Source organism: Nothobranchius furzeri, chromosome 10 (assembly GCF_043380555.1).
Source record: "Nothobranchius furzeri strain GRZ-AD chromosome 10, NfurGRZ-RIMD1, whole genome shotgun sequence".
Taxonomy (NCBI): Eukaryota; Metazoa; Chordata; class Actinopteri; order Cyprinodontiformes; family Nothobranchiidae; genus Nothobranchius; species Nothobranchius furzeri.
In genome coordinates this window covers 70,833,604-70,845,990 of record NC_091750.1, presented here as the reverse complement: position 1 = coordinate 70,845,990, position 12,387 = coordinate 70,833,604, and the positions used below count along the sequence as shown (strand labels likewise).

At 42.0% G+C, this 12,387-nt stretch overlaps 1 protein-coding gene across 1 annotated transcript; it reads right to left on the bottom strand.

The window, feature by feature from the left end:
• Window positions 1–3,314: 3,314 nt before the first annotated feature.
• Window positions 3,315–5,054, bottom strand: LOC139072064 (mucin-2-like). Its single transcript, XM_070555254.1, has one exon. It carries the CDS (start codon window positions 5,052–5,054, stop codon window positions 3,315–3,317), a length of 1,740 nt encoding a protein of 579 aa, XP_070411355.1.
• Between the last annotated feature and the right edge of the window lie 7,333 nt (window positions 5,055–12,387).

Below are 12,387 nucleotides of genomic sequence, written 5' to 3'. Positions count from 1 at the left end.
TCATGGTGCATTTAGTGGCAACGACAGCCTTAAGACGTGTTGAAAATGCTCAAGCCCATACTTTTGAGAGCACCATGTGAGCACCTGTGTGTGTACATGCGCTTGTTTATGTAAGGTTTCTCTATAAAAGCGTCCAATAGAGAGTGTGAGGGACCACAAAAAAAATAAAAGGGATTTTTTTTCTCACTTCCTGCCTAAAAGTAAAAATAAGCATGTGCAAACTGCAGCAGCACAGGAGTGTTCTAGTCTGCAGAGCCTCACTGATGAGGTCTTTGGTCTGATCTTACTTTACTTATTTAATCTCATGGAGAAGTGTAACTTCTTACAGCCTGATCATCTGTTACTCTGTGTTCCGTTTGCTTGCATCGAACTGGGCAAAAGGGCTTTCGTTCACTCTGCTCCTTCTGCATGGAACAGGTTGCAGGAAAACTGGAAATTGACCGAGTTTTTCTCCTTGAATACATTTAAAATCAAACAAAGCCCTTGGGACGGATTCCCTGTGTTGTAACTGCCTTCTATAGTTTATTACATAACATGTCTGTGTAACTGAAATAGTTATAACTGTAACTTTTGCTGCTTCTTGGACAGGACTTGCTTGAAATTGAGGTTTTCAATCTCAATGGGACCTTTCTCGTTAAACAAAGAATAAATAAATAAATAAATAAACAAATAAACAAACAAATAAATAAATAAAATACATTTAAAAGCCTCAAAATCTGTAAATCTGTAAAAAATAAACTGCCACAAAATGCAGAAAACTAGAACGGACTGTAGCCAAGAGCTGTGTGTGATTATACACGTGTGTTTCTTACTGATAAAATTTACTTTGAGGCCATCTAGTGGCTGTGCAAAAGCAAGAACAAAACCCAGAGCAAAACCAAACAACAAAAACAATTCATGCAAATAAAAGTCACTTATCACTAAGAAGCTTTATTGTGGAATGTTGGTTTCATTCATTTCTAAAATATGACCAAGAATCCAGGCAGATTTTTTAAAAATATTTAAAACTATTAAGAATATTTGAGCAAAAAAATTAGTCATAGTTTCTATTTTATTCACAGTTAAAATATTAATAATTAAATGAAATATTCAAGAAAAACTGAGAATGGGTTTTAAGAGTGCACAGGAAACACAATGACTGAAACATAACTATCTCTATTTTTTACTTATTTTATTCTATATTTATTCTTGTATATTCCCTTCAACTTTTACTGAAAAGACTTAAGCTAAGAAAGCTAGCTTGGTTCTGGGCTGCCCACTAGATTCTGTTGACAATGTGTGAAAGGAGGATGGTGGCAAAGCAGACAAAAATCACGAATTGCCTCACAAAAAACAAAAACATCAAGACGTATGCAAGATTTAAAAAATGATTTCAAACTATTTAAAATGAGAAAAAAATAGTGATTAAAAATGTAAGGAAAGGGAGAGAGAAAAAATTAGGAAAGAGGGAAATCAGTGGATTCTGGTAAAGGCAAAATAAGTAGAGAGAGCATGGTTGCCCCTGGGTCCCGGGTCGCTGGGTTCCGGGCTCGGCCGGGTTGGGGGTGGGAGGCTGCGGGCGGGCCTGTGGGCTTACTGCTGATATCTCCCGGGAACGGTTTTGTTACCTGTTATTGACGCTTCAGCCTGAAGAAGCCGGCAGTCGTCGGCAAAACTGTAGCGTCAATAACAGGTAACAAAACCGTTTCAGTGTTTTAAAAAAGAACAACAACATGGAATTAGAAATAACGCACAGCAAGAACACACCTAAGATCTCCCGGGACTCGGCCTGCTGCTGGTTGTGGCCCCCCGGGGCGGGCCTCTGCACCTCTCGAGGGGGGCAGTGGCTTTTCTGGTTACAGTCTCCTTGGGGGCCCTGTGCTCTGGGGCAGGTCCTGGATCTCTGAGACTTGGAGCTCCCTCCATGTCCTACACATCTTTGGAGGGCAGATATGTGGCCCCTCACACTCTCTGTTGGATGCTCCTATAGAGAAACCTTACATATACAAGCGTGGGTATGCACACAGGTGCTCACATGGTGCTCTCATAAGTTTGGACTTGGGTACGTTCAACACATGTCTTAAGGCTGTGGCTGGCACTTAATGCACTGTGATTTATTATCGTGATTGTTCAGTTAAACAATGTTGATTTTATATTTCTTCATCAAGCTGACGCAGTGGTAGCTTGCTCCTGTTGTATTGTTGTGTATCCCTTTTCTGCAGGTCTCGAAGCAGACTGTTCATCATTGATTGTTTATTTTTGTATATATATATATATATATATATATATATATATATAGACTTAAGGCAGAGAGAAAAAATTATCCCTGTCTGACCCAAAACAAAGTTCTGTTATCGAATCTGACGCCATAAGCAGCCTTGGAGTTGCATGCAAAACCCCCACGCTGGAAGGAATGCAGACAAATGCTGTGAATCTCAATCCCCCCCCCCCCCCCCCACCCGCCGCCTTCAGATTGTGCTCTCTACCGAGGTCATGAAGCTGAAGGACTCACTGCTCTCTGTGCTTCCCCTGACCTCCCTCCCACCTGCGGAGCCAGCGGTTGAGCGCCACACAGGCCGCCCCCGCTGATGAAACCAGGATCCCAGCCCCACCCCCCTACATACCGGGTCTCATGTTGTGAAATGTGACGTTTGTTGCTTACGTGTCGGGTGTTTTATTTGCATTGGAGCGCTACACCCTGCTGGTGTAACCCTGTTAATGCCTTTTTTCTCCCTCCCTGAACTTCCCTCATGTATTCCCTTACTCATCTACAAAGGAGCACCGTTATGGCTGCTCCCATGGTCTGCCTGTATCTGTCTTGTCTATATGTGTGTGTGTGTGTAACCTTGGTCAGGTTGTACTGTGGAGTCAAGTTCCTACGCTCTGAAAGGAGCGCTGGCAATAAAATTCTTCTGATTCTGATTCTGATTCTGATATATATATATTGTTAATATATGTTAAATTGTTTAGAAAACCCAATTATCCTCCCAGAATTGTTTTTAAATGGTCATTGATGTAACCAGAGTTATATGTAAAGATTTAAAGCATAAAAATTAACAGTCCAATAATGAGAGAAAAAGATCCACATTTGAGTGTAGATGCATCACTGGTGGTTTGCTGTGCTGTTGCGGTTGTAATATGAGCTGTATTTGTGGTAGTAGTGGTAGGTTCAATGGTTTTAGTAGCTGTTGCAGTGGTTCTAGTAACCTGTGGCATTGTGGTTGCTTGTGATGTTGTTGTAGTAGTTGGTGTTGTAGTCGTTGGTAGTGCTATGGCTGTAGTGGTTGGTAGTGAAGGGGTTGTAGTAGTTGATGGAGTTGTGGCTGTTGTACTTGTCAGTGCAGTTGTAGGGGTGGTGGTGTTGTTATTGTCATAGTCGGCGGTGCTGTGATTGTAGTGACTGGTGCCATCGTGGTTGTTGTACTTAACAGTGCTGTTGTGGTGGTTGGTGGCAAAGTTGTTGTAATAATTGGTAGAGTTGTGGTGGTAGTGGTTGGTAGTGCCATTGTTGTGGTGGTTGGCGTTGCAGTTGCTGTTGTTGGTGCTGTTGTGGTTATAGTTGTCTGTGGTGTTGAGGTAATAGTAGTTTTTGGTGCTGTGGTAGTAATGGTTGTTGGTGAAAGGGTTGTATTATGTGGAGTTGTGGTAGTAGTAACTGGTGGCGTTGTGGTTGTAGTGATTATTGTTGCAGTTGGTGGTGTTGTGTGTGCAGTGGTTGGTGGTGTTGTGGTTGTGCTAGTTGGTTGTGCTGTGGTTGTAGTTATTAGTGGTGAAGATGTAATATCTAGAATAGTTACGGTAATAGAAGTTGGTGGTATTTTGGTTGTAGTGGCTGTTGGTGTGGTTGTAGTTAATGGTGGTGTTGTGGTACTAGTGGTTGGTAATGAGTTTATAGAAGCTGGTGGTGTCATTGTAATGGATAGCAGTGTGGTTGCAGTAGTCAGTGGTGCTGTGGTTGTACTGATTGGTGATGCTGCGATTGTAGTAGTTAGAGGAGTTGTGCTTGGTACTGTGGTGGGTGTAGCAATTTCTAGTGTTTTAATAGCAGTGGTAGTTGTGTGGGTTGTTGTGGTTTTAGCAGTTGGTGATGTTGTGGTAGTAGTCTGTGGTGTTGTGGTTGTAGTGGTTGATGATGATGTGGTTGTAGTTGTTTGTGATGCTGTGGTTGTAGTAGTTGGAGGTGTGTTTGTAGTGGTTGGTAATGCTGTAGTTGTAGTAGTTGGTTGTGTTGTAATTTTAGTGTTGTGCGAGGTAGAGGTTGTGGTTGGATGTGCTGTGGTTGATGTAGTTGGTAGTATGATTGTAGTGATTGAGGGTAATGTTGTACTGGTTGGTAGTGATGTGGTTGTAGTAATTGGTGAACTTGTGGTTGTTTGAGATGTGATTGTAGTGGGTGGTGATGGTGCTGTGGTTGTAGTTGGTGAGGTTGTAGTTGTCAGTGGTGTTATATTAGTTGTTGTTGGTGTGCTTGTAGTGGTTGTTGATGATGTGGTAGGAGTAAGTGTAGTGCTTGTAGCTGTCAGTTGTGTTGGGGTTGGTGGTGTTATTGAAGTTGATGGTGATGTGGTTGCTGGTGGTAATGTTGTAGTAGTTGGTAGTATTGTGGTGGTAGTGGCTGGTAGTGTGGATGTCGTTAAAGATGGTGTTGTGGTGATAGTGGTTAGGGATGAGTTTATAGTAGTTGTCGTTGTTGTCGTTGTAGTGGATAGCAGTGTGGCAACAGTAGTCAGTGGTGCTGTGGTTTTAGTGGTTGCAAGAGTTGTGATTGTAGTCATTAGTAGTGTTGTAACTGCAGTGATGTGTGGTGTGGAGGTTGTGGTTGGATGTGCAGTGGTTGATGTAGTTTGTAGTGTGGATGTAGTGGTTGGCAGTGATGTGGTTGTTGTAATTGGTGGATTTGTGGTTATTGTTGTTGTTGTTGATGTAGCTGTAGCAGTTAGATGAGTTGTGGTTGCAGTAGTTGGTGGATCTGTGGTTGTAGCGGATGATGGTGTCGTTGTGTTCGGTGTGGTTGTAGTAGCCAGTGCTGTTGTAGTGGTTGGTGGTGTTGTGGTTGTAGTGGATGGGGGTGCCATTGTGGTCGGTGGTGTGGTTGTAGTAGTCAGTGCTGTTGTTTTAGTGGTTAGTGGTGGTGTGATAGTAGTTGGTGTTGTGGTTGTACTTGTCTGTGGTGTTGTGGTTTGTGTTGGGGTAATAGTAATTGTTGGTACTGTGGTAGTAGTGGATGAGGCAGCCGTTTTGGTCGGTGGTGTGGTTGTAGTAGTCAGTGCTGTCTTAATGGTTGGTGGTGCTGTGCTTTTAGTGGTTGGTGGAGTGGTGTTTGTAGTGGCTGGTTGTGGTGATGTAGTAGTGGGTGATTGTGCTGTGATGTTAGTGGTTGGTAGCATGGTTGTAGTAGTTGGTGCTGTAGATGTAGTGCTTAGGTGCATGGTTGTAGTAGTTGGTGGTATTGTGGTGGTATTGGTTTGTGGTGTGGTTGTAGTTAATGGTTGTATTGTGGTAGTAATGGCTGGGGATGTGGTTATTGTAGTTGGTGGTGTCATTGTAGTGGATGGCAGTGGAGTTGCAGTGGTCAGTGGTGCTGTGGTTGCATGAATTGTGGTTGTAGTGATTGGTGGTGCAGTAATTGCAGTGTTTGTAGATGCTGCGGTTGTAGTAGTTGGTACTGTTTCAGTTGTAGTGCTTGGTGGTGTTGTGGTAGTAGAGTGGTTATTGGAGTGTTTGAAGTGGTAAGTGCAGAGCCGGATTAACGCAAAGGCAAAGTAGGCATGTGCCTAGGGCCTGATTGGCTGGATGGGGCCCAGACAGAGGAACAAAATTATAAATAAATAAATTAAAAATTAAATGTACAAATGTCCTATGATAGAATTTGTAGCTAGGACTCCTATCTACAATTTGTTTCAATAATTTATCAATTAACTAAAAATAGTGACAATGTTTATCTTAACCATAGACCGTTTCATTGGCTACGTCACATTAAACCTCTGGGGTCCACGGACAAGTATACGCGTCTTTTGAACAGGTCTGATTTGGGACGCTGTAGCAGCAAGACTCCGCCTCCCTGGGTTTCGGTTTCAATTCAGCTTTAAAAAGGAGATTATAAACTACACCCCAGTTTTTAAATTTTGTTAATAGGCAACGTAAAAGCGGAGTTATACTAAACTAAAAAATGACCTATTTTTAGACAATCTGATAACTTGTCAAAACAGCAGTTTAGTAATCCGTGAGAGGGAATGTGCTTGTGAACATTAAAAACCCACAAAAACACAAGATCCTTTTGCTGTTGGTGGAAGTCTCACATATTCAGTTGATAAAAAGCATCATTATGTAGCTGAGAGAGAGAAAGGAAGGCTGCACGAGTAAAGAGATGTGCGCAAAAAGGAGCAGCTTCGCAGGGAAAGTAGTGGCGCGACCGGAGTAACAACAAACAATTAGACAGATATTGACGGTAAACTTCATATTTTGGAGCGATCCGGACAGATATATTGTCTCTGCAGTTTAGTAGGCTTTTATTAGGCTTATATAAAGGAGGATGAGAAGGATAAATGTCCACCAGGCAGTTCAGATGGTACGGCTGTTTTTTGAACTGGAAGCAGAGGAAGTGGACGGAGACTCACAGCCGGAGTCTGAGGCAAATAGCGAGGATGTTGATGATGATGTGGCAGATCCATCCTTCCTCATAGAAGAGTTGGGTCATGATGAGGTAGAAGATGAAGGCAGAGATCCAGCTCCTCGGAGATCCAACAAGAGGAGTGGGCGGCGCCGCGCAACTGTCAGATCTCGGCGTGAGGCGGAGCCACTCTTCTCTCTCCAAAATCCATGTATATTATTGCCAAATTAATAAAATAAGTATAAATTCAGATAGTCCAGGTTGTCCTGAAATTAATGATACTCCATAAGGCAATATTTATTGTTTTTATTAGAAAATACAAAAGAAAAACCAAAATGAGTCAAAAACGGTGATTTACACTCTGGATCCCAGAGAGCTAATAATTTTTTTAAATTAGTTATTTGCTATATTTAGTCATATTTTTTATAAATAGTAGATTACCAGTCTAAATGATGAAAAACATTCGTCATAAATGTTTGTTGGTTTCACAGTAAAATAAACAACTTTTTTCCCATTCAGATTTTATGTTTTTGAGTGATTTAAGGTCTAATATGCAACCCCTTTATGTCCAAATATAAAAAATAAGTATAGACTCATAAAGTCCTTTACAGAATTTTCTGTCGGACTGCTCGGGCAGCCATCCTACAGCTGTGAACATGCTGGAGTCAGCAGAGCCAGAGGCCGGGCCCAAGTCAGACCCGGAGGAGACACGACCCGAAGACGCAGTGGAAGATGCGGCGGAAGACGATGTAGCACCAACGCCGTCAACATCAGCACCTTCACAGAAGGACAAACTGGAAGAACAGCAGCCAGCCAGAAGTGAGCCCAATATAGTCTTACAGGAGCCTCTAGACCCAGACAGGGTATTAACAACTAGCTACCCATCTGATCCTGCAAAGTGGTACCAAACTGATGAGTACTTTGCACTAAACTATCCCTCTCAAAATATTGGATATTCTTCTGCATCACTGAGGAAATCTGGAGACATAGACTGAAGCTTAACCAAGGAACATTTCTTTAGACGTGTTTCTGCTGTGATTGAGGCCCTGTGATGCTAGAAGCCTGAAGATTATCCCGGAGTAGATAATGCTAAATGGTTTCCTTGGTAAGTGTTGCTGGTTTTATTAATTATTTGTCAAATAATTTTATTAATGTTCAAATAGCAAAACAATAAGTTCGCACTCAGAAAATTGACAGAATTTCTGATTCAGCAGAGGCAACAGCCTACAACACATGACTTATTTTGGCATACAAGCAACCAATTTGTAACCAAAAACTAGGCTATGTAAAATGTGAATGAACTTTTATAAGTAAATTTTGTAAGTTTCAGATTTCAATTCATTACATAACATCGATGGGGGGGGGGGGGGGGGGGGGGGGGGGGGCAAAAAATGCAGCCTGCCTAGTGTAGTCCATTTATTTAATCCGGCTCTGGGTAAGTGGTGTTGTGGTTGTAGTTGGTGGTGCAGTGGTGGTTGGTGGTTTAGTAGTTGTAGTAGTCTGTGCTGTGGTTGTAGTGGTTGGTGGTGTTGCAGTTGTAGTGCTTGATGGTGTTGTGGTTGTAGTAGCTAGTGGATGTGTGGTTATTGGAGTAGTGTTTGAAGTGGTTGGTGGTGTTGTGGTTGTAGTTGGTGGCGCAGTGGTGGTTGGTGGTTTTTTTTAGTTGTAGTAGTCTGTGCTGTGGGTGTGGTGGTTGGTGGTGCTGTGGATGAAGTAGATGGTGCAGTGGTTGCAGTGGTTGGTAGTGTTGTAGTTGTAGTGCTTGATGGTGTGGTTGTAGTAGCTAGTGGATGTGTTGTTATTGGAGTAGTGTTTTAAGTGGTTGGTGGTGTAGTGGTGGTTGGTGGATTTTTAGTTGTAGTAGTTTGCGCTGTGGTTGTAGTGGTTGGTGGGGCTGTAGATGAAGTGGTTGGTGCAGTGGTTGTGGTGGTTGGTAGTGTTGTAGTTGTAGTGCTTGGTGGTGTTGTAGTTGTAGTAGCTAGTGGATGTGTGGTTACTGGAGTAGTGTTTGAAGTGGTTGGTGATGTTGTGGTTGTAGTTGGCGGTGCAGTGGTGGTTAGGGGTTTTGTAGTTGTAGTAGTCTGTGCTGTGGTTGTAGTGGTTGGAAGTATTGTAGTTTTAGTGCTTTGTAGCGACATGAATGGCCTTATTTGTGACCCAAAGGTCACACTTCCTCAGCTGGGTCAAGCTTTCCTGGCTGTACATCTATCTGCAGATTATCCATCACAGGAGACGCAAAGTCTGCTGTAAACCAGCTTTAATCTGACTGCCTTTATCTGACTGCTGTTCCATCTGCAAGACGAAGGACACTTCAAGATTTAAACGAATCATTTTTAAATAAACTCTTTTCACTGTCTATTACAATGTTCATAAATAATCATCAAGGTTAATTATAAATGTATTTAATTACTTAAATTATTTATTATTCTTTGGTTAATAATAATTATTATTCATGATAATCAGTAATGTTTAACCGTGACAAGAAGATCATGTGCACTTATACACAGCATGCAGGACACAGTTAATCAGTTTAAGGTTAACTGCACTCACGTCTTTGTTCCACAACACCAGAGCTTTCTATCTTGAGAGGGCGTGTTGTTAAGTCCCACCCTCTAACATGTAAAAATCTAATTGGTTAGAATACGATTACCGGCTGTCTCTTAAAACCTAACTCCTCAGTTCAAGTTCAGTTCTTGAGCTCACCAAAATTCTCTCCGTGGCAACGAGAGTCCAGAGGATCGGGTCGGCCGCTCGAAACCTCTACTAAAGCTTTTCTGTCACGCCAATAGAATTGCTTCAACAGAAACGCCATCTGCAACAAGCTGACGCAAAACTCCTTCAGAGTTAATTTTAAGATGCAAACCATCCACCTGTGTGCCTGCGGCAACTCTAGGACCAGAGAGTCGGCACCACTGGTCTACCCTACCGGACCGAGTACCCAGAGGCTGATCAACATCCTCCGTTGAACTCCGGATCCAAACAGAGGGTCGTCTGAACGGTGAGGTAGAACACAGATTGCGTCTGAATGCCTCTTTTATTAAGAAATAATTTAGCTTATCTGCAAACCAAATTCTTTCACCCAGAACGCGTTTTCTCTCGCTAAGATAAAAACCTTCTGAGACCTACAGTCACACATTCAAACACACACACTTCATTTTTAGTTTCATCCAGACACAGATTGCTTTAATACCAAGTTTTAATAACAAAGATTTTATAAATTGTCATTTGTGAAATGTCTTTTAAATCGTCATCTTTAAATTGTTAGTAAAAAATCCTTAAATTTTTAAACCTGACTCATCTTTGAAATAAAACACAGAGTGGTGCATATTGATCACTGGACGAGCAAAGATTTCTTTAGATCTTCTGAATTAATAAACTTTTGCTATTAATTAAAATCTCTTAAATTAAATATTAATCTTTTGATTAAATATAGACCAAGCCAGTTGGTGTATGAACTTCTATCGATTATATAAATATCCGTATAAAAAAATGATATTTGATTGCCAATTCGTTTGAGCTTTCTCAGAATGTAACAAAGCTGAATAGTGACAGCTTAAATTCTAGTTATGTAGATTAACAACGCTACAGCTTGGTTGTGTTGTGGTAGTAGTGGCTAGTGGATGTGTGGTTACTGGAGTAGTGTTTAAATGGTTGGTGATGTTGTGGTTATAGTTGGTGGTGCAGTGGTGGTTGGTGCTTTTGTAGTTGTAGTATTCTGTGCTGTGGTTGTAGTGGTTGGTGGGGCTGTGGATGAAATGGTTGGTGTTGTGGTTGTAGTGGTTGACGGCAATGTGGACGTAGTTATTGGTGGTGGTGTGGTAGTAGTTGGTTGTGTGGTAGTAGTTGTCATTAGTGTTGTGGTGGATGGTTTGGCTGTAGTGGTGGGAGGAGTAGTGGATGCAGTGGTTGGTGGTGCTAGGGTTGTGGTGTTTGGAGTAATGGTGGGTGTAGTAGTAGATGTTGTAGTGGTCGTAGTTGTCAAGGGCGTCAGTTTGTTTTCAGAACTGCTGGGGACACTAACCATACACTTGAGTGGGGTTTAAAAATTGCTGGGGACAATATAGGCTAGCACAGGGGTCGGCGGCTCTGTAGGCGCATGCGGCTCTTCCATCCATCTGTGCTTGTAAAATAATGAATGGATATTTAAATAAAAAGCTTTATATTTTACTGCATTAATTTTACATCTGTATGCTAATTCTAAATGTAAAGATTGTCTCCGTAAACCTGAACAGTTCCGACCCGGTCTTACTGTGAGACCGGGTTGACGCGTCACGCTTGTGCGTAATCATAGGCGCTTCCTGAGCTGGAGGATGTCAGATTCTGGGATTCTCCTCAGACGGCTCCTGGATGTGTCGCCACATTGGAGACAGGAACAAGCGCTATTCAGCCAAAGTTTCATAATCAGGGAACATTTTCTAAGTGACAAGTCTCTCTGAGAGACCGGGTTTGGAAAACACTCGCTTCAGTGGGAGGAACCTTCTCACATGCGCTCTGGTTCTGAGAGCCTGGATTTGTATTCTGAACAGTCTAAACATGTTTTTAAAAGAAACGTAAGACAAAAGTGGCACCTGCTCAGTAAAACCACCAACAGGGTGAAAAATATCAAAATATTGTAGCAGAGACGGGCTACAACTTCTGGATCATCTTTATATAAATCGTTTTATTCATTATCTTCTTATGAAAGATAACTTTGACGTACACGAGCGACCAGGCGCGTTGCAAGATTTTCAAAAGTGTGGGAGATGTTGTCTGTGCCTAAAATAATTTGATGTTATTCACCTTGTTAGTTTAATTTCCATAACAGCGGAGCAGGTGCGAATTTTAGACGTGTCACGCATGTCTCCGTTTTAAACATGTTTAAACTGTTCAGAATACAAATCCAGGCTCTGTCTCGTTAGATCGGTGTAACTAAAGTTTGTACTGAATGAAACTTTACATTAAACCATGTTGAAAAGAAAAGGATCCGATTAAATCATTTCCCCTCATTTACAGTCATGATGAACAGTGCAGTGCGCGTGGCTCTGGGGTTAATCAGGTTTAGTTGTTTCTCTTTGCAACAATCTTCATGCACAAGAAGGCAAAACAGTTAAATGGCAGGTTACAGATATTTATATTAGACTTTTATTTTGACGGATAAACTCAAGGATGCTGGCTGTTTTGAAAGAATTACCCCGACGCACACTGATGCGCATGGATGAGCTTGGAAAAATGTTCTTTTTATGAAATTATGAAACTTTGGCTGAACAGCGCTTGTTCCCGTCTCTAATATGGAGACGCATGACGCATCCAGTCTGAGGCAGAATAGCAGCGCAGAAAGCACCTGTAGAGACATTTGATCACGCACAAAGTTTATGTGGAGCAGAAGCGGTCGGGCCACGGCAGGTGAAATGTTCCTAGCCTACATGAAGTGTAACATTAATATGTTACTGGACACGCTGGTCTGTTTGGTTAGACCAGTGTTTGAAGTGGAAAACACACACACACACACACACACACACACACACACACACACACACACCAATTAAAATAATGCTGATAGCATGGACTAGAAGACAGGTGATGGTTTTATTTAAATGATGATCAGGCTGCTGTAAAATCTAATCTCAATCCACATCCAGACGGAATGATCCTCTATTCTATTTGCTCTGCTCTTGTCTGGACTGATGTAGCTGACGGTGCGCGCGGGGCGCCTAGTGGCTGTGATGCACATTTTACGCATTTGGAGAGATGGACTGGATGCTTTGCTTTTACTGGAAGATGGTCCACTTAACGCACGGGTGTAGACTACATATTAATGA

What these genes read in the sequence shown, in the direction of transcription:
- LOC139072064 (XM_070555254.1), bottom strand. Translation starts at nt 5,054, where the DNA reads ATGGCACCCCCATCCACTACAACCACAACACCACCAACCACTACAACA.